We start from the raw sequence: 19,789 nt of genomic DNA on the forward strand, positions 1-19,789 counted from the left end.
GCACCTTACCTTACGCTTAATCGGAGTAATTTGCCGAGAAAAGTGGATTTTCTTGGTGGTGTTAGTTTGTTTTTTTTTTTTTTGTTTTGTATATTTATACTTATACACGTGTTTGATTCGTTTTTGCTTGCTTCTTTTTGCTTTGCGTTTGTTTGTTTGGTTTGGGTCCGCACGCACGCTGCCACAAAACATCTAATTTCACTTGGTTTGCTTTCATCATGTTTGTACCATGTACGTGCCATGGACAATACATAGTAAATGTAGTTGTAATAATTATAGTTTTTTTTCTTCTTTTGCTCTCGTCTACCATTAAATGTACGCATAAGTGTTGATTTAGGGGATTTAGTTTTTGTTGTTGTTGTTGTGTTGTGTTGCTGTGTGTGTTTAATTTCGCTATACTATACTGTGGCAAGTTAATTATCTTACGTGGTATCATTGTTAGTTGTTTTTAAGTTTTTATTGTTTTTTTCCTTTTCATTTATTTTGATATATCTAACGATATAATTCCATACATCCACTGATCAATTTTGTTGCTTTCCCGTTCGGTTCTGCACGGTTTGATTTACTTAGGTGTAGAAGGGATTTTTTGTGGTTTCTTTTCTTTTGGTTCAACATGCATTAGAATATGATTTTGGTTTTGTTATACAAAAATAAACAAAGAAAACTCTCTTAAACAATTACATGTTTTATCTGCTATTTCTCGTAACTAGGTTTTTTTTTTATACTGCCTGTAATGATGCTTACACTAACATTAGTCATCCTGTGGACGAACGTGCTTTGTTTTTTTTTTAATACACATATGTATTCATTTCAAAATACGACACCAATCGGTGTGCTTTACCATCTCTCTCTGTGTGTGTGTTTGAGTGTGTGTGAGTGTGTCTAATGGATGCATGCGGTTCCGTTTTGGTTCTTTGTGTGATCTGTATGCACGGCGAAGATCTCACAGTAGTAAATTTCTGCTAACAGGATAGCTTTTCCGAATTGCGCCTGCTTTTATGCAACGCGCAATCCACAAGGAAGGTGTTTGCGTTTTGCTTGCCGAATAAAATCCAAATTCGATGAGTTTATTTACAAAAAAAAATCATAAACCACCGGAAAGCAACCCGCTGCAAGCCAGGGTGTTGGGCAAAAGGGAACGGAAGGGAGAAGAAAAGTGTGGGTTAAAGACTATAATAAAGTGTTATTGCTTGATTTTTTATTTGGGTTGTTTTAGCACCTTCGAGGTGTTAACCCCTTTACTTCGCTTTCTTAACAGCATCGAGCGTGGTGTGGGTGTGCGTGATTTAAAATTGGCATCTTGCGAAATTTTAGACTCTCTCCCGCTTTCCCTTACTTTATCTTTCGCACAAACACACACATATTGGACGCGCCGTATTAAAAAAAAAAACGACAACGAAACGTGTATCAAAAGCACAAACAGCTAGATATTCCAGAATGCTAAACAACTATTCATCCATTTTCATGTGTTTGTCTGCCTGTGTGTGTATGTATGTTCTTTGTTTTTTATATCTTCAGTGTGAATCCTTATTTACAGCGGACGCATTACGTTCGATAGGTTGGCACGCTTGGTTACGCGACTGCTCGCCGTTGGCAGCAACCGCGTAACGCTGGCCCCTTTTTTATACCGGTATTTACCAACTATTAGTCATTAATTTTTACAGGTTTTTGTTTTTCTCTTCCGCCACTTGACGCACGTTTGTGTTTCTTCTGTCAATGCTTAGCATTTCACTCCAATCCTTCGTATGTCTATCTCGTAGTAGTGGTGGTTGAGTCGATACGAGATTTAAAAGAAAAAAAGAATTTTAAAAAGGATTTAAATAATAGTAAAATTATAAGAAACATTGTTAACGAAAAGGGATTTAGAATTGAACATCTCATTTTAATGCGTAAACAAATGCTACCACTTTTGTAAATGACTATTCGAACATCCAATCGCATACTTCATTTCCGTGGATGACAATTTCGATGATGTCAAGTGACATGTCAACATATCGTGTCAACAAGAGAAACTTGTTTACAGCTAGAATTGGCCTGACTATTCTCGACCTGGTAATGCGTTTCAGAACGACATACAGTCAACTAGAGCAACACCACGCAGAAAATAGCATTAGAGTTCACTTAAATGAGTAGTTTGCATACAACCAGGCGTTTGTGAACGCCTGCAGTGCATGCAATTTCTTGTATATTTCGATTTATAAGCTGAGAAATACTGGCGAGAGTAAATAAATTGCTCACGTTAATACGGCTATTGAAATAACACTTGACAAAATCGAAAGTCATGTCCAAGGCGACGAAACATTCATGGAATGTTAAAATAATCGTTTGTAGCATAGAAAAATTCTGTTTGTCTCAAAAAAAAAAAACTTCAAAACTATGTAAAAACCATTCTTTTACTATAAAATACTACAAGGAGCAATGATACAACAGAAAGTCAAAACAAAAAAAAGGTCTCGAAACGACTGCTTTGCCATCCATCCTTCCATCCTTGCCACTGCGTCACTGTATCGTTACCATCTTATTTAATTATTAATTCTACATTTCCCATCCCATCCCCGAAAAATTCCCACACCCACCCCCTCTTTATCACCATTCTCAGTTTACTCTTTTAACTCTCTTCCTGGATGTTCTTATTTCTATCGTTTTATCAGCTCTCTCTCTCACGGTCTACCACACTTTGTGCAAATTGTATGCTTGAAATTATAAATTATCTAACCTTACAGACTAGTCACCATATTGCATTTTGGATTGTGTGTTTGAGTGTATCAGTGACAATAATAGAGCTGCTTTTCTTAGATATCAGTAACAAGGGAACAAACAAACCTTCTCGTTTTAATCTCTCAGTTCGTATTGTGTGGTGTGAATTATCAGACGCAAGGAGACGACTTTTTTTCTTTTTAATTTTGATTTGTTTACACTTATACGCTATACACAGTTGGATTAAGGAAAAAAGGTGTTGTGTGTGTGTGTGTGCGTTCCCTTGTATAATGTGCCTTAGGCTCATTTCTACAAATGAAACCCCTTGTCTTAAGATTAGTTACGTTTACTTGATTCCCATTCCGAACAATTATTTCTCGCTTTACTGTTTTCTTTTTTTTTACGATCCATAGTTTTGCATATTGTGTGCTTAGATGTATGTATTTACTTCTTACAGTTTAGGTGTGTTTCGGTTTTTCTCTGTTTTACTTCTCTTTTTTGCTATTTTCTTTTCGTTTATATGCATCTGGTCGCATTAGCTAGGTGGGAGAATGATTGGTGGGGAAAATACTGCTAAAGATCACACACCTTTTATTTTTTCCGCATGCTTTTTCTTCCTCTTCTTGTAGCGATTTGCGCCTCACACACACACATACGCACACACACACATATATATTTGAACATCATAGCATTATCATGCGCGTGTGTGAGTGTGTGTGTGTGTGTATTACTGCAAAGCGTTCGTTTGTGTATTAGTGTTTGTTTTTTTGGTGTTACCGATAGATAGGCGGCATTGCATACCCACCAGGCGCTAGACGCCGCTTGACCATTCTCCGCGATGAGTCGACGGCGGCAACGGTGACGATGAGTAGGATGGTGATGCCGGGCGGTGGAAGGTGTGGGAGAAGCGTAAGGGCGAACCAGCGCCGGTAAGGGAACAGCCGAGCCGGGGTTGTGGGCGCGCCACCTAGCGGCGCGTATTATCATCGCAGGTAGCCGCCCCGGTAGCCGCCGCCGAGCTGTGCGCCGCCAATGGCCCGCTCCGTAGCCTTCTCGATGCTACGGGAGACGCAGCGATAGCAGCACACGTACGCTAAACATCACTTGAACAGGATGCGCCGGAACGCGCGCCGAAAGTCCTTGTTGAAGATCGTGTAGATCGCCGGATTGAGCGCCGAGTTCATGTAGCCGAGCCAGAACGCGAGCGAAAACGCACTCTCCGGGATGTGGCAGTCGGGACATATCGGCACGAGGATGTAGAGGAAGAAGAACGGCAACCAGCACGCAATAAAGCTGCCCATAATCAGTCCGAGAATGAGCGTCGCCCGCTTTTCCTTTTTCCGTGCGATTCGTCGCTTTTCCTTCTCCGGATCGCGTTGCTTCGGTTTCGGTGGTAGCGCTGGTTCCAGCTCGCTGCACGCACTGTCCGTCTGTTTGGCCGCAATGAGCTGCGATATGGCCTGCTGGCCACCGCCGCTCGAACCACCACCGCCGAGCATCGGTTGCGTACAGTTGCCTCCACGGCCGCCAACCATCGAACTACCGTGTCCGGTGGCTGCTTTCGCATTCGCTTGCCGTGCCTTCGCCTTGCTTTTGCCGAAGATGGGCTGGCAGAGGCGAAATTTGAGCGGTTTCACTACCGCACAGCGGCTAATGACGCCCGAATCCGAACTGGACGGATCGAACTCGCTCACCATGTCCGTATCGATGCCGACCGACAGTGCACGGTTGCGGGCGGAGGTGGCGGATGGTGATGGGGACGGTTCGTTACCGGGAGCGGTTGTGATACCGTTCGTACTGCTGCTTCGGCCCTGCTGCATCGGTTGCGTCACCTTGAGCGTATCCTTCGGTTCGTGCCCACCTGTACCGACCGGTGACAGTGGCCCGTGATTGTCCTGTTCCGCCATGGCCGCCTCGCTCGTTGACATATCCGAGGCGAAGTCACACGTCACGACGGGGATGGGCATAGGCGTACCGGTGGACGAGCTGGTACCGCGCGGCGGTGGCTCGATCGTGGCGATCTGCGTCGTACCGGTGTTGCCAGCCGGCTGCGCACCGGCCGTCGACAGTTGCAGCGGATGTTGCGTCAACGACTGATTGTTATTGCTAGAGGCACTGGGTAGCGATGGCATCGGCACGGTACCGGCATTACGCGTGAAGCTCGTATCCTAAGCGGTAAAAAAAAACCGTGGCAGAAATTGCGAAAAAGAAAACAAGTTTGGTTTCAAAATTACTAGAAGAATAGGCACAATTGCATATGTTAAGGCGCGTTGTAATGGGACGCTTTAATAGCTAAAAGGAATGGCTACTTCAAACGCAGCAAAAATAGAAGTGCGAAAACCAAGGCTTTATTGTTTGGTAGTCTTATCGTTGTGAATTTTGGAAGTTCTGGAGCTTCCGTCTGAAGGGGTAAAACGTATTTTTGTCAAATTTCTGAGCACTGAGACGATGTCTTCCCTGTGGCATCATCATCAGGATAGATCATCAAGATCCAGAAAGAGCTCATAAAACATAGCCTATGCTCAAGATCCTCTATCTAATTGTCAATGAATGAAGCTACTTCCGTCGCGTGCCGAGCCAAATCGAGCTATTTGTTGTAGTTTTTAAGTATTCATCACTGGCTCAATTTAGTCGACCGCTTGTCAGTGCATACGCTATCATCGCTGGAAGGGAATGATTTTTGAAACGGGGTAAGTGGGCTTACCTGTTCGCTCGGTGGCTTCAGCGGTTTCTTCCGAATGCCACGACGCGCTCGGGCCTTCGCCGCAAAATAGATCCGGATGTAGACGAACACCATGATGCAGCTCGGGATGTAAAACGATCCTAGTGCCGAATACAGCACATACCCGATGTCTTGGCTCAGCTGCAGAAAAGAAGAGAAGAAGAGAAGTTGAGGTTAGTTGTGTATATGATAATTTGCTGGTAAATAGACCTGTTCTCAGGATTCTCAATTTCGATATTTCAGCAATTTGTTTCAATCACAACCAGCCGGGTTATTGTGTGACCTTTGTATCGCTTATTGCATACTTTCAGGTGAACCATTTAGCATCATCACTTAGTGGTTAAGTATCGCATAAAAATCGCTAATCACAACAGAAGGACCACAAATCAGACGGCTCTAAATCTAGCGACTCCTTCACTTAACCGAATGTACTCCGGGTGTTCATTGTATGCTTCCGAGTTTGCCAGTTGTCATCAAACATACCTCCCCGAGAACGAGGGCGCGCGCGCGCTCACCCCCCCATTGTTTCCAGCCCCGATTTCCGTCCGGTGGAAATCACTTTGGCATAATAAATCCTCTCAATTCGTCGTATTTATTTTACCCTCTCCAGCCTCTCCAGCTGTAACCAGATGCCGGTAGTAGTGATACGGATTTGGCAAGGCGCTCGAGTATAACTTGCAGCAAAGGATGGTACAAGGGTTTTTGCTTGAAGGAGCCGCTTTTGGAGCTCTTTTGTGTGTGCTTCCTGCATTGTGTAGGAGAGAGTAAAAGAGGTTGAGAGAAAGAGGGAGAGAGAGAGAGAGAGAGAGAGAGAGAGAGAGAGAGAGAAAGAAAGGTACCAGCAGCGAACTTAACGTACGCATCCAAAAATAGGCTTTGTTTATCCCACCATACTACCGAAAATCCAAGAACCTCTCCCATCACCGATGAGTCCTCAAGCTCCGTCATCGTTTCGTAGCCGTAATGTACGAACCATGAATGTGTCGTAAAAAAGAGCCCTTCCAGGCAAACCGCCGTCATCGGTTTGATAAAAGCGGCTCCGAACCGGCTGGATGAAGTCCGGGCAGGATGGTGAGTTTTTGGGGCAGACGATTTCGACGGTCCTTGCACACATTCCAACATGCCCTAACATGCATATATACACACACGCACACCCGTCAACGTCTTTAGCATATGCGACGCGTGATTTGATGCTGATAAATGCTCGTTCTTATCCCACTGACGACGTCGACGACGACGATGCTGCTGGGTTTCGTGCGATAACTGAGGTTTTACCAAGGACAGAAGGCCCAATCCTTCGACCGTTGCTTGCTGTTGTGCTCGAAGAATGAGGACTGCCGCTGTCGAAATCAGCAACAAGCGACGCACACTCCGTCCGTCACACAAAATCTGCTCCCCTTCCCCCCTCCCCCCACCCTCTCTTCCTTCCCTCTCCACCCTCGGTTCGTTAGGTGAAAACAAATGCCAAAATTACACACACGCCAACATTTTCCCGTGGGGCAATGTAGTGACGAAGTTGGGCTTCGGCCGGTAACCACAGCATTTTGGCAGCACGGCAAGATGGGCGAACGAACGCGTTCGCATTCTGCGTGCAGCGCACTGAAGGAGTTGGAGACAATTTGTCATCGGACCGCTTCGATGGCGGGACATCGCTGGGGGAACGGTGAATTCCGCTCGCTCGATGCGATCCAAATGAACATGCACGTAGCAGCAGTGGCCGCACACGGTTTCGGACCGTGCGTCAGTTGGAAATGATAGATGCCAGGACGTATCGGTATGCGTGCGGCAGATCCCACTGGCGACGGCGAACGGGCGGCTTGATGAGTGGCTTTCATTTCCATAATGAACTGATTCACTTGCGTCCTCTCGTAGGAATTGTGTGTGTGTGTCCCCATTTGCGTGGTGGAATGATACTGGGAGAAGGATTTATTGTGCGATACAACATAAAGGACGCTACAAAAGTACCGGGCTTGATGGGCGGCAAAGATCGGAATGTACATGTCGATGAAGATTGGTTTAGTAAGGAGTCTGACTGAGTGTGTGGTGTGTGTCCTTGTGCTCTCTTCACATCACATCGTGTCTCGACTTGATGAGGTCTGCACGTATGCGTGTGTACTGTTTTGTAGAAAGACTGACATTGTTAATGGGGAAATTATCTTGCCGCACGAAAATAATCACAGTTCTTGGTGGTTGTCAAGTATTCGTCGAACGGAAAGGACATCTTTCGATCAAGTAACAAACCAATGTATCCATTCAACATGCTTTGGAAGCATGTTTCGATTGCAAACACCCCGAGAGAGAGAGAGAGAGAGAGAGAGAGAGAGAGCGAAAGATTTTAATTTTGTGTCAAGCAGATTGCATACTGCGAGGCGCAAGCGAGTTAAAGCGTCGTTGAAAACGCTTTGTTAAGCAGATTGCATATTGGCAGGCTAATCTTTTGAAGAATAAAACGGTATCCGCATTGCGCCATGGATTGTAATCAATATTCTTAAGAGTAGCCTTCTATAGACTCTAATTTTAGGTAGAACGGACAGCCTTTCAGCACCGAGAGCCAGTTAACGTTGCTGATGGTTGGTAACAAATTGCCGTAAGGTTAGGGCAGGATGTATAAAGATTAACTTTCTAGCGAAATAACTACATTCCTAAGCGATGTTCATAAATTAACGCATCTCAGTCCGACAGTTACCATCCGCAAGAGAAACGATCGCTTAACTCTTCGTTTTCTCTCTCTCTCTCTCTCTCTCTCACTCTCTTAACGAGATGACTACGCCATCGGTGAAGTAACGAATGATAACGCAAAATGAATATTAATTCCATCAAATTAGAGCGTTCGGCGATCGCGAAAACGATTGTCTGAAAAATATCGCCCGCGTGCGGCCAAGACAGCGGAGAGCAGCAGCAGCCCAGCTTGATAGACAAACCCGCTAACAACGCTAATAAAATTATATTCACGCGGCACCGAACCGGATAAGAAAAAGCGGAAAATCGCCACCACCATCGCCGGGCCCTTTAATTGGTCCGAGCCAATTTGTGCGATTAGCTCCATTGGACCCCCCCTCCCCCCCCCCCCCCCCTTCCGACTTGCAGCTGTGTTGATAATGCGAAAGTGTTTCCGTTATTTTCGCGCTTCGCGAAAAAGCTCACGCACAGAGAGTGGCGACGAGCGGTGATAACATTCGCGTCGACGATAGGTCGCTGGGTTGCCGGGGGGATGGCAAAGAAACCGGGCATGAAAATCTAAGATAATTGATTAGCAAGGCAAGTGGTGGCGCGTTAACTCGTTTTTGATTGATGCCGACGCCGAAGTGTGTGTGTGTGTCTGTGTGTGCAGGGTGCAAACTAACAGGCTCCACCAACGAATGCTAATGGAAGTTTGAGTTTATGGGATTATGGGAAACTGATTAAGCGGGGTGAAGTTGGTGGTAGTGGTGGTGATGGTTGTCAGGCAGCGAACAGCAGGATGCTTCAGTTGACACTGAGTAATAATTTTTACAGCCAAGGTTTCTGTGCCGTTTTCAGCATGGGTGACAATGAAATCGCTGGAGGTGGTGAGGAGTTCTAAGATTTAGTTCTTACTGAAGTTTGTATTGAAGTTCATTCGTAAACTGCATTGGATTTCTAGCTAAAAATGTAACTTTTCTTAGTCTTTACAAACGAGTGTAGAAAAGCGCCTGAAAGTATGCAATTAGACATGATTTTCTATTTTAAAACAAAGTAACCGCTGTAAGTTGGGTTAGTATTTTTAAATAAGTGTTTTCGATTACTAGCGCGATCGTATAAGGAAAGAGAAATTGAAAAATCAAAAGAAACTCCAATTAAGCACCAAGAAAGGATAGAATTCTCCTAATCAAATTTGTCTGTACACCGAATGTCAATCGCCGTCGCGAGAACAAAGCACCAACGGAACCATGCGCTAATTTAGCACTGCTTGACCACTGCTTAACATTGTCCAGTTTATCACGCCAGAGCTCACGTAGGCTCCGGTAGCTACAGCTGTAATGAATTAGCATCTGCTACCACCGGCAACTGTTGTGGCCACGAAGCGTATGACGAGTTTGCAGCAATACGTGACCGGTGCAACTGTGTGACCAGTTCGTTGCGCAGTTTTCCGAGCAAGTTTTTAACAGCATGCTTGACAATTACAATTAAAAAGTTAACTGACCAACTCGGGCGTACAAAAAACAGGCTAACTAAATTTCCGGACATGCTCCTGCGATTGTGTTCTCTTTCGCTAGTCGTTGTGTGCAGTGTAGAGAGATGCAGGTTGGTGTTTTGGGGTGAATAAAAAGCAGATTGGATAAAAAATCCTGCTTTTCACGATATTGCCCACAAGCTTGTCAATTACGTGTCTCAAGATAGGTGTGTGTGTGTGTGCGATACATTTAATTAAAGCAGCCACTGTATTATTGTACCTACGGTAGGCTGCGAGATTGGAATCCGGACGCTTAATGAGTATGTTTAGCTTATTTAGTTTGTTTGAGCTAAATGTGAAATGTACGCTAAAGTTCTGAGATTTTAAAGAGAACAAGACCCTTCCATAGGAGGACACAAGAAAAAACTGAAACTGGCGAAAAAAAACTGGGTATTCCAATTTCCAATTTCAATGAATTGCGAATAACTTTAGGAATTATGTCCAGTAATCTGGTTGCCCTCCCTAGTGAGAAATGACTCTCTGAGCTGACGAACGATCCAAGAAGTCCAGTAAGCCATTAGATGACCGGCATGACCTGGCAAGTCATTTAGCGAAGAAAAAGAAGAGATCTGGTTCTAGCGAAGTGTTTGATTAAGCTTCCCGTTTCGTTTCGCTTTCCGAGTACAAGGTACATCGCTGAAGTGGATTTATCGATTAGTGTAGCTCTCCCAGCAGCAGAGTGTAAAATAGCTCGTACCGCACAAGAAAACGAAAGGAAGACAACCGAAATTGAACCGATCGAATCCAATTTCGGACAAATCACACCTCACGAAGAATCTGTACCATCCGCTGGACCACTTCAGGCATCACTTTTCAGCGAAGCCAGATGGTGAATGAGGTCAGATTTCTCACCAGAGCCAAGCGAAAGCGGTCAAATATCGGGTGTGGTCAAAGGAGACGATTTTCGGCCTAGTGATTTTCACCGATCCAACTTTACACCTTCTTGGTGACGTAAATCGTACAAAACCGAACCTTCTGTCATGTGTGTCTGTGGTCAAAATGGTGCGGAAAGAGAAGGTGAGGGTGAAGAGAAACCTAATCTTCGGTACTCTCCAGAAACTCCCGGGAGGTCCCCCTTACAGGAAGGGCATCTCACCCGTTTCTAGCGTGGAGTACGTTTATTTGTTGAAGAGTTGGGTAACGTAATTGAATTAAATGACATTATAATTACACCACCCTCACCCCCGTTTGCTTTTCTTTATTAGATTTTCCGGTGCTTTGCTGGTGCCAGTTTAAAAAAAAAGAAGGCTGCCTTCTGGAAGCACCTGGCAAGCTGGGATGCCAGGACGGTGTGAAAGTTTTGAAAACCATTAACCGTCTGCTTGGGGGCCGCCGCTTACCTTTCGCTTAACTCGGGTGTTGTCGCAGCGTTTTTGTGTATGTGTGTGAGTGTGTTTTGTTTTTGCTGTCGTCTCTGGTCTTTGGACTTTTATTTGCTGAATTCACAGATTTGCACCACTCCCGCCTGTCCTAGCGTCCCGGCGTAAAACGATTATTATCATATCATTATAGTCAAGCTTCACCTGACCCGATTCCCGAACGTGCGGGTGAATGAAAAAAAAGCGGATGAAATTGCACGCTCGGGTAAGCTCTTGTGTTGCCAGTTCGCTTCTTCGCTTTGCTTTTCCATCAAAAGGGAGGGAGCCGGGGTAAAGGGTTGACTCGAGCGGGCAGGATGTAGAGGACGATTCAACGAGGTAATAATCATTGCCTGCCTGTGTGGACCATATTTCTTCAAACACGGTGAAACGAGTACCGACATTGGCTTTATGCGTTATGAATCATTTACATACATGAAGTCATTATTTTCACCAGCGTGGAAGCGTTAGCCGGACGAGGTGAATTTGCGTTAGTTTGGCCCTGAAGATAGGAATGCCTTTGCTTTTGATCACATGTATGCGGGTGTGTTCCCAGCGTCACTCATGTACACTCATGCACCCCGAAGATCGTTACTGATCCATCGTCAACGGTGACAGTGCCGATGGCTGGAGCCTCTGATCAGAAAAGCAACAAAAAAACCCTTTTCCGTTTAATGAAAGGGAAAGGTTTACGATACAATAAAGTGTGTATGTATGTATGGGTGTGTGTGCACCGGTAATGAACAGTGAAGTCAGTGTCACCATCGATAGCAGCTTCGTGCTGTGTGCGACGCGCTGTCGTGTCGTAAAAAAGGACGTTAACTGCAATAACGGTTGCCTACCTTACAGGCGTACACGGGGCCAAAAATTGCCACAAAACCCTGGTCTGTTTATTGGTTTGAATGGGTAACGCCATACGTTGCACATTTCTGTAAGAATTGGGACTTGAGGAAAATATTTTTTACGGTTGGATTTATTCAGATGGTTTTGTTAAATAAATACCAAAATAAATGCAAATGCTTCCCCAATTGATGCATTCTCTAACTAAGTTATTAGGAGTGTTCAAAAACTTCACAGCTTTGTCGAGCAAAACACAAATATACGACGGCGATACGATTTGTAAATAGTTTTCAATAAGCTTTGCTAGGAAATAATCTTAAAATGCTTTCAATTCTAGTAGAATCCTCACCAAACGGCCCAGGCCTACTCCAAGATGGAGGCAATACAAGGCTGAATCCCTGTTACCCGAACGATGAATCCAAGAATCTTGTCGGCTCTCTGCTAGGGCAACTTCAACAAGTTCTTTGAAGTTCAACTTGTCACCGTGCATCAGACCAAGATTGTGCAAGGTTTTGTGACTCCACAAAGATTGGTTATCAACGAACGGCAGGAAAGACGTCAGATGAAGGTGAAATTTTCATTTTTTCTAACACTGATGCTAGTGGGCCATCTGGATGAACCGAGAAAGAGGGTTCCATCTTGGAAAAAAAAACTACATTCAACCAGTTCAGGAGTTACATCAATTTTTATTACAATGACGGTGCGATTGAAGCAGTTCGAATCACAAATAGGAAGATGACTTACTTTTTGTGCCAACTAGTGATTATTTTTTTGGTGCTTTCTGAGTGTGATTGAGTACAATCCAGAAAGAGTGCATTACGTTTGTAGGAAATCTTGAAAGAGTGAGCTAAAGATTCAACTCTCTTTAGTCACTATAATCTGTTCCAAATCAGTCGACAGGAGTATCACTAATCGTAACTTAACGATTTCCAAAATTCTGGGCTCTTGTCTTACAGCTTGATGTCGTTATTAAGATGTTCGTAATTTCATCCCATTAATTTTCCCTTCCCTCAGCTGCCTCCATTCCCCCACCCCCCACTCCCTTCCTCCTACTTCAACCCTCTTTATCCCGAGACCGATCTCACGAATCAATCGATTTTCTCTGTGTTTAATCAACCACACACCGTCGTCTGGACGGACCGAGCGGCTGTTGCTTTTTTTGCGTTCTCACCCAATCCCTGAGCGTGCGAGCTCCGTACAGCCGGATTAAGATTTCCACCCACCCGGGGAGAAATGGTCTTCCGTCAACGGGTAACTCGTGTGTGGCAAGGTGGCCAAAGAAAAGTTATGGTATCGTTTTTATTGAATCACCAAATGTCGTTGCGATGCCGCTTTTCACCCAAAAAGCCTTTGTTGGACGTTTGGCAGGTTTGGGCTGTCAGCGGTACGGCGCCGTATTCAATATGTTAAAAGGCAATCAATGTCCGCTGCGTCGGCGCTGGCATCGGCGGTGAGTGGGATCGATCCGCCCAACGGCAGCGGGCAGCCAAGCATCTCCGGGGCTGACGTGGAGCCGGTCCTAGCTCAGAATCATAAATTCTCGCAGAAGTCCGTAACGTGAGCCAAGAGAAAGAGGAAAAACGGGAAGCAGAAGAAAACCCCTTAAAACCAATCCACCAAAAAAGCGTCCACTCGTCGTGCGCCGGCCGAACCAGTGGAAACCAATGGTTTGCTGAAGTGAGTGATGACCGGGAGGGGCGGTTACACTTGAGAAGTGCCCAAAGTCCGGAAAAGGGAAAACGCTGGAAATGGAAGATTTATTACATTCGCTCGCTCGCTTCCCGGTGTACCTAAGGTCCTGGGTGCTGCTTAAACTTTAATGGCCGATTATCGATTTCGCTCGAGAGTGAAGATGTGAGAGACGCGAAGGGGCGGTACCGCATAAGGAAACGCTCCAAAAAAAGCCTTGCGAACGAAAGGCACCGCTTGAAAGCTCATCTTCATCCCGAAAAACGTTGGCACAGGGAACACGGAATCAAGATTCCGACTCATTTTCACTGAACGAACCAATTTCCTGTACGACACAATCGCGTCCGTTACGATTCTACCGGATCGCTGTCGGCTGGCGTTTGCTGCCATCGGTCGCCTGTGTTCGGCTATTTATTTCTGTCCTGTTCCGTTCCTTGGCTTTCCGTGCGACTCAGTGTACTGCGGGAATGCTACTGGGACGTCTGTATTTTTTATTTGTGTGTATGTGTGTTGCTGCTGTTGAGCCGGTCCCTGGTGCGTATGCGGCAGTATTTTCGCAACCGGTAGGCACGCCAAAGACTAGACAAAATTGGCACGGGAAGTAATATCACCGATGACATAAATTAATTTCAAATCGCAATAAATTACCGCAATCTAGGCGCCGAAAGGAAGTCCTCGGCTGGGTTGGGGAGAGGGAGGGGGAGGTTGGAAGGGGATGGAAGTTGAGTGAACGTTCGTCTGCAAGAAACGACAAAGCGGGCAATTGGAAAATAATAGTAATAACAAAACAGATCGTTTCATCGAAACCAACCGATGCTGGAGAAACTTGGGCCGGGGGCCAGTGAGACTCGTTACTTTCCGGTATCGATTTCCCTCCCTTTCCTACTGTATGTGCGTGTGTGTGTGCCCTTTTTCTTTTTATTTGATACGGTCAAGGGCAAGCTCGGCAAGTGCCAGTGCCAACGAACTGGACCGGAAATAAAAGAAAACAATAAAATTTATCCATTGGATCGAGCAGGCCGATTTGTGCTCCATCGAGTGTGGCGCCCGAAAGGTAGGCAAACGCCGTATTACGTTAAATCTGTGCTTTTACAGTTCGGTTGTTGGGAATAGTGATGTGCATTTCGGAACGAACCTGGCTGATTCTCTGTTCCGTTTGAACCTGGCAGGTGTTCAAACCGGGCAGGGATTGCTCTTGCTCGATTCTTCAGGAATTCAGCAATTCTTCCTGAGCAACCACAAGTGGACAAAGTGGCCGAAGGTGCGACCCACAGCAAACGCGACTCCAACGGGGTCTTCGAGCGCAAAAGAATCTGCTTGAGGGGAATCTGGACCTGCAAAATTCTGCATTCGAAATTGAAATTGGTAAGAAAAAGACAACAAGACGAATAGTGCACGCTGGGTGTTTATATTTATTGTGTAGTACGTGAGAATTTACCGTAGTGTAGCATGATGTGTCTGGTCGCTGGTTTGCTTTAGCGGTGCTCAGTGGTGCTGATGTGGTACTGTGCCAAACGCTTGACTACTGCTCTTTCGCCAGCGCCAAGTAATGATCGTACTCGTGTTTGGGTTGAAGCTTGGAGAATAAAGCTTTCACGGTGCGCAGTTTGTCCAGATCGACTGGATCGTTTTTCCCAGTTCTGATGAACGTCTCACACTGTTCGAGCTCTCTCGCAACCTTCACCAGCCGGTCGGCAAAGTTGCTCTTGTTTCGCTGATTGATTTGCAGCACCAGCATGCGGAACGCTTCAAGGCGCTGTTTTGCCAGAGGTAACCGGTTCGGGTACGTTACAAACCGATCGAAATCGGCATTGTTCCACACGCTCTCGTCCATGGTGGAGATTCGGTTTTCTACCTCCTCGAAGTGGGACGGATGGGTGGTGGCAAACGTAACTAGCTCGTCGTAGTTGCCCGACATCACTGTGCGCTTCAGATAAGCCATAGCTGGTTGGAAAATGTCCAGATACAGTCGGCGAGCGTCAGGGTCATTCGTCGCCCTAAAGGCAATGCGCCCAACGTCCAGCGCCAAAATCATGGCCAAGTAGCTGGCATGTTGTTTCTGATGCTTCTTCATTTCGGTGTCGATCTGCTGGTAGAGAGAAAGCTTCACCGTGGCGCTGGGTAGTTTACGGGTGAATTCTAGCAACTGTATTAATCGCTCCTGCTCCTGAGCTGGATCTTGGTACATCCAAGCAACGAGATCTGTCAGCAGCTGCCCAGGCCGGTTACCCTGAAGGAAGCGATGATAATACCGGAGAGCCTGCTTTATCGAACCGGCATGTATGTTTAGGAAGATAAGATTCCGATACATCGACTTAAACTCTTGACTGGTTGTTTGAATTTGATTCTCCAGCGCAGCTATCTCTCTTTTGTGCTTTGCCGTATCCCACTCGTTTAGCTGCATCTTGTTCATCATTGTAGCGGTGTAGTAGTTGTGATCGCCCTGAATTTCCAGCTTTGCCTTCTCGAGCTCCCGTTGACAGTCAACCGTAGATGGTTTTGTGGGGCTGGTCGTGAATTCGCGTTGCTGGCATGCACTCAGGCTATCGTGTGTGTTCCGCACGCGGAGTAGCAGATTGTCCCACATTAGCTTGCACGGCATACCGCTGCGTTTGGAGTTGGATAACAGTTTCACCATACTCTCACGCACGTTGATAACACAGTCCTTCGCAGGTATTGCCGCTACAAAAGCAACCGAGAGAACTAAGATGAGAGTTCTCATTATTGCTGGGGCTTGCTTTACCAAGAAAGCTCGGCAATATTAACTAGCTGTGCGTAATAGATACGCAAGACTCTTAGAATAGCTAGGTGTGTGACTTGTTTTATAATGGCTCGAAGGTCTAGAGTTGGAAATCTGGCATGGGATCGGTTGCGAAATGTTTAATAGTTAACGCAATGAACATGCGCTATACAAACCACTGTTAGTAAATATTGATACAGATCAGCTCATTCACAAGATTACTGTACTTGAAGATTTGCAATTGGAAAGGCAGGATAAAGCAATTGCCCAAGTGTTCCCGATAAACAAATGTTTACTCTAGGCAGTGTAATTTTCTCAACATAAGTATTTAGTGACATTTACTGCAAGGTTCATTGCAGAAACTTTATTCAAATGACGCATCTCACTATAGTAGACATCAACGCCGCCCATCAAGACCACCTCTAGAGCTAGGTCTATTAGGATTAGCCGGGATTGGTGGTTTAGTTTTGGTCAGTTTAGCCACATTCTTCAAATAGTAATCGTAGCCATTCTTTTTATCGAATTCCGAAAACTGCGTCTTCAGCTTGATCAGTTCGTCCTTGCCTTCTAGCTCGTTGTACTGCTTCTTGATGTACTTCTCGCAGATGTCCACCTGCTGGGCGAGCTTTGCAAGATAGTAATCGAAGTAGGTTTTGTTTCTTTCCTTGATTTGACGCATTATCACCCGAAACGATTCCAGCCGTTGCTTGGGCAGTGGGAGCAGATTCGGAAACGTCACGAACTGGCTGTAGCTGAATCTATACCAGTACTTTACCGGTACCCATACAATGCGTGCAGCGATTTTCTCGTAATGATCCGGATACTTTTTCGCGAACGCTACAATGTCTTGGTACGTTCCGCCCATCATTTGAGACTTCCATTGCTTCATTGCATGGACAAACAAGGTGTCACGCAGCTTCTTGAGCTCGCTCTCTTCCTTTTCCTGTATAAACCGGTCCATCTCGAGGGCTACAACCATACCGAGGAAGCTGTAATGTTGCGTAGTGCGTTTCATAATTTCCGGTTGGACCATTTTGTACAGTGTCAGCTGTTCCTCGGGCTTTGGCAACCGCTTCACGAGCGCTAGCAAGTTTTCGAGCCGCCGGTTTTCGTGCTTGGTGGAGGAGTAGACGAAACGTACCATTGTAACGGGTAGGTTCGGTTCCTTCAAAAACACCAACCGATGATAGTAGTGCAGGGCACGTCTCGTGTCGCCTGCATCGATGTAGATCAGTAGCAGCTCCTGGTAGTACCCGTGAAACTCGCTTTGCGCCGATTTAAGCTCCTTTTGGATTCTGGCTATTGCGTTCTTTGCCTTGGCTATTTCGATCTGCTCGTGCAGCAGTCTGTTTTGCATGGCGGTGTTCAACTTGCGACGCACTTCTTCTGTTTCATTTTCGAACTTTTCAAACAATGGTTGGCAGCCTGTGGCGGCTGCATCCGAAGCACCTGCGGACTCTTCGCGCTGCAAACATTCGTTCAAATTTTGCCTGGTTTGCTCTAGATACGCTTGAAGGTTGTTCCAAGACTTTGCACAATCTCCCTCAGTATGATTCGTTTTTATTAGGCGAATAATCATATCTTGCGTGACCTGGACGTTGCACGGTGGGCTTGCAGCTGCTTCACACCGTGCAAGAAGCGGTACCAAGGCCAGTAACAAACGCAGAATTATGGTGGTTTGAGGGTTTAAACCCATTTTCACTAGATGTAGTCGGTGAGTACATATAAAACTAGAGCACCTTGTAGAAAACTCTCTGAGAGAGATATAAAACTAAACTGTGTAGTAAAATGCCCGCTACATATATACCCTCGGTGCCTCGGCAAACAAAAGCATTGATTGATTGATGTGTCAATATTTGTTTGTCGCAGAGCTTATTAAGCAAAGAGGCCGTTGTCTTTTATTTGTTCATCAGACATGCTCCATCTGGTAAGAGACGCCACATCTTGTTCGAGTTACATTCTACAGAAAGAAATGCCTTGCCTTGCCGTGATATATCGTGTGTATTTTATGTTATTCAATGATGCTACATTTCATGCTACACTACGGGTACTTTATTGTGCTTATAACGGTTATCCAAATCTGTTTTCCGAAAAATCCCTTCCATCAAATTGACCACACTCTATCCGGAGGTTTTGCGCGACTCATTCAAATAATACCTGTAATCCTTTCCGGGTGTAAGCTTTGCAAACTGACCTTTCAGTTCTTCAAGCGTGCGTTTGACATTCTGATCTGCCTTGGTTCTGGTCATGAACACTTCACAAATGTCTAGTTGCTTTGCCGCCAGCACCAGATGCTGCCGAGGGTTTGCTTTGCTATGCTCCCCGATCTGCTCCAAGATCCTACGCAGTACAGCCACACGCTGCACTGCCTGTGGTAATGAGTTGAAGTACAGTACAAACTTGTCAAACTTCAACGTACCCCATTTGGCTTTGTCAACCGTGGCCAGGGTGTCTTGCATTTGCTCGTAGTATTTCGGCTGACGTCTAGCGAAATCAACAACCGCTTTGTAGTCTCCGTCCGCGAGCTGATCCTTCCAGAGCGTCTCGAGCGGGACCATCAGATCGGTGTAGAGTGTCGGGTCGGTTGTGTACACGTTGCGGTCGGCTTTCACGTTGAGTGCAAACACCGCCGCAATGTATCCGTCCCGCTGATTCGTTCGCTTCTTTATCTCCCCGAGCATGAGCCGGTAGAGGGCGAGCTTAGCCGCGGTACTGTCAATGCTCCGTACAAAGCTGATCAGATTGAGCAGCCGCTGGTCTTGGTGCGTGGTCACGCGATACACAGACCGTACGATCTGTTCGTGCAGTTTGTTTGAGGTAGGTTGGCTGGGATACTGACGATAGTAGACGATCGCCTGCTTGATGTCACCGATCGCAATGTTAGCTAGCAACAGGTCCAGCACCATCTCGGTACGTTCGTTTAGCAGCTGGTCATACTTTTTCTCCAGCACTGCCTTCTCGTCTTGATATTGTCGGGCTTCCCGTTGAGCGGCGTGTAGTTTTTCCTCCAGCTCGGCGGTGTGCTTCCGATGTTCCTGCTCCATCTGGCGCTGCACATCGTCCAGCAGCTCTTGGCAGAAAACATTGCTAGAGTTGTCAACGGTGCTGGTTCGCTCCATACAATCGGTTAGGTTTTTCTGGGTTAGATGATATTGGAGAAGAAAGTTGCCCCAAAGGTCCTCGTCACACCGAACCTCGGTTTGTAGCGCGTTCGATAAAGATATCATCATGTCTCGTGTCACGGTTATCTGGCACTGGGCAACTTCGTCTTCAAATGGGTCCTCATAATCCAGGCCCTGCGCGGCGTGTGCAGACAGCAAGAACAAGGAGTGTAAAAGCAGTGTCAGCACTGCTTCTCGAGAGAACATCGCGCAGCTCTATCTGTTTATTGAACAAGAACACAAAAGGACAGACGAAGACTTAATCTATTGAACGGACAAATGCCGTATTTATATGCCACATGGAAAAGCACTTGTAGCAAAGATTTATGTTGGGTAAAGATTTACAAACAGACAATGAAGTGCAAATATTGGGTTAGTTGCACAGGTACC

At 45.8% G+C, this 19,789-nt stretch overlaps 7 protein-coding genes across 7 annotated transcripts in view; 1 reads left to right on the forward strand and 6 right to left on the reverse strand.

Moving 5' to 3' along the window:
• The window catches only part of LOC126558163 (uncharacterized), a 481,612-nt gene that overhangs the window by 216,307 nt on the left and 245,516 nt on the right, over positions 1 to 19,789 (reverse strand). The gene's annotated exons all lie outside the window — the stretch shown is intronic.
• The window catches only part of LOC126561177 (uncharacterized), a 408,397-nt gene that overhangs the window by 70,391 nt on the left and 318,217 nt on the right, over positions 1 to 19,789 (reverse strand). The gene's annotated exons all lie outside the window — the stretch shown is intronic.
• The window catches only part of LOC126561015 (succinate dehydrogenase [ubiquinone] cytochrome b small subunit, mitochondrial), a 156,751-nt gene that overhangs the window by 69,097 nt on the left and 67,865 nt on the right, over positions 1 to 19,789 (forward strand). The gene's annotated exons all lie outside the window — the stretch shown is intronic.
• The window catches only part of LOC126556385 (alpha-2Da adrenergic receptor), a 104,736-nt gene continuing 88,489 nt past the window's right edge, over positions 3,543 to 19,789 (reverse strand). The window contains exons 2-3 of the mRNA XM_050211654.1: positions 5,402 to 5,560; positions 3,543 to 4,865 (exon numbers count right to left, since the gene is read on the reverse strand). Of these exons, the coding sequence (XP_050067611.1) occupies positions 3,798 to 4,865; positions 5,402 to 5,560 (1,227 nt within the window). The 3' untranslated portion in view covers positions 3,543 to 3,797. The remainder of the gene's footprint in view (positions 4,866 to 5,401; positions 5,561 to 19,789) is intronic.
• Positions 15,021 to 16,220, reverse strand: LOC126558314 (uncharacterized). The gene has a single exon (XM_050214311.1). It carries the CDS (start codon positions 16,218 to 16,220, stop codon positions 15,021 to 15,023), a length of 1,200 nt encoding a protein of 399 aa, XP_050070268.1.
• LOC126557978 (uncharacterized) lies at positions 16,636 to 17,934 on the reverse strand. The gene has a single exon (XM_050213910.1). The coding sequence runs from the start codon at positions 17,932 to 17,934 to the stop codon at positions 16,636 to 16,638; it is 1,299 nt and encodes a 432-aa protein (XP_050069867.1).
• Positions 18,359 to 19,606, reverse strand: LOC126558086 (uncharacterized). The gene has a single exon (XM_050214034.1). It carries the CDS (start codon positions 19,604 to 19,606, stop codon positions 18,359 to 18,361), a length of 1,248 nt encoding a protein of 415 aa, XP_050069991.1.

This window comes from Anopheles maculipalpis, chromosome X (assembly GCF_943734695.1).
Source record: "Anopheles maculipalpis chromosome X, idAnoMacuDA_375_x, whole genome shotgun sequence".
Taxonomy (NCBI): Eukaryota; Metazoa; Arthropoda; class Insecta; order Diptera; family Culicidae; genus Anopheles; species Anopheles maculipalpis.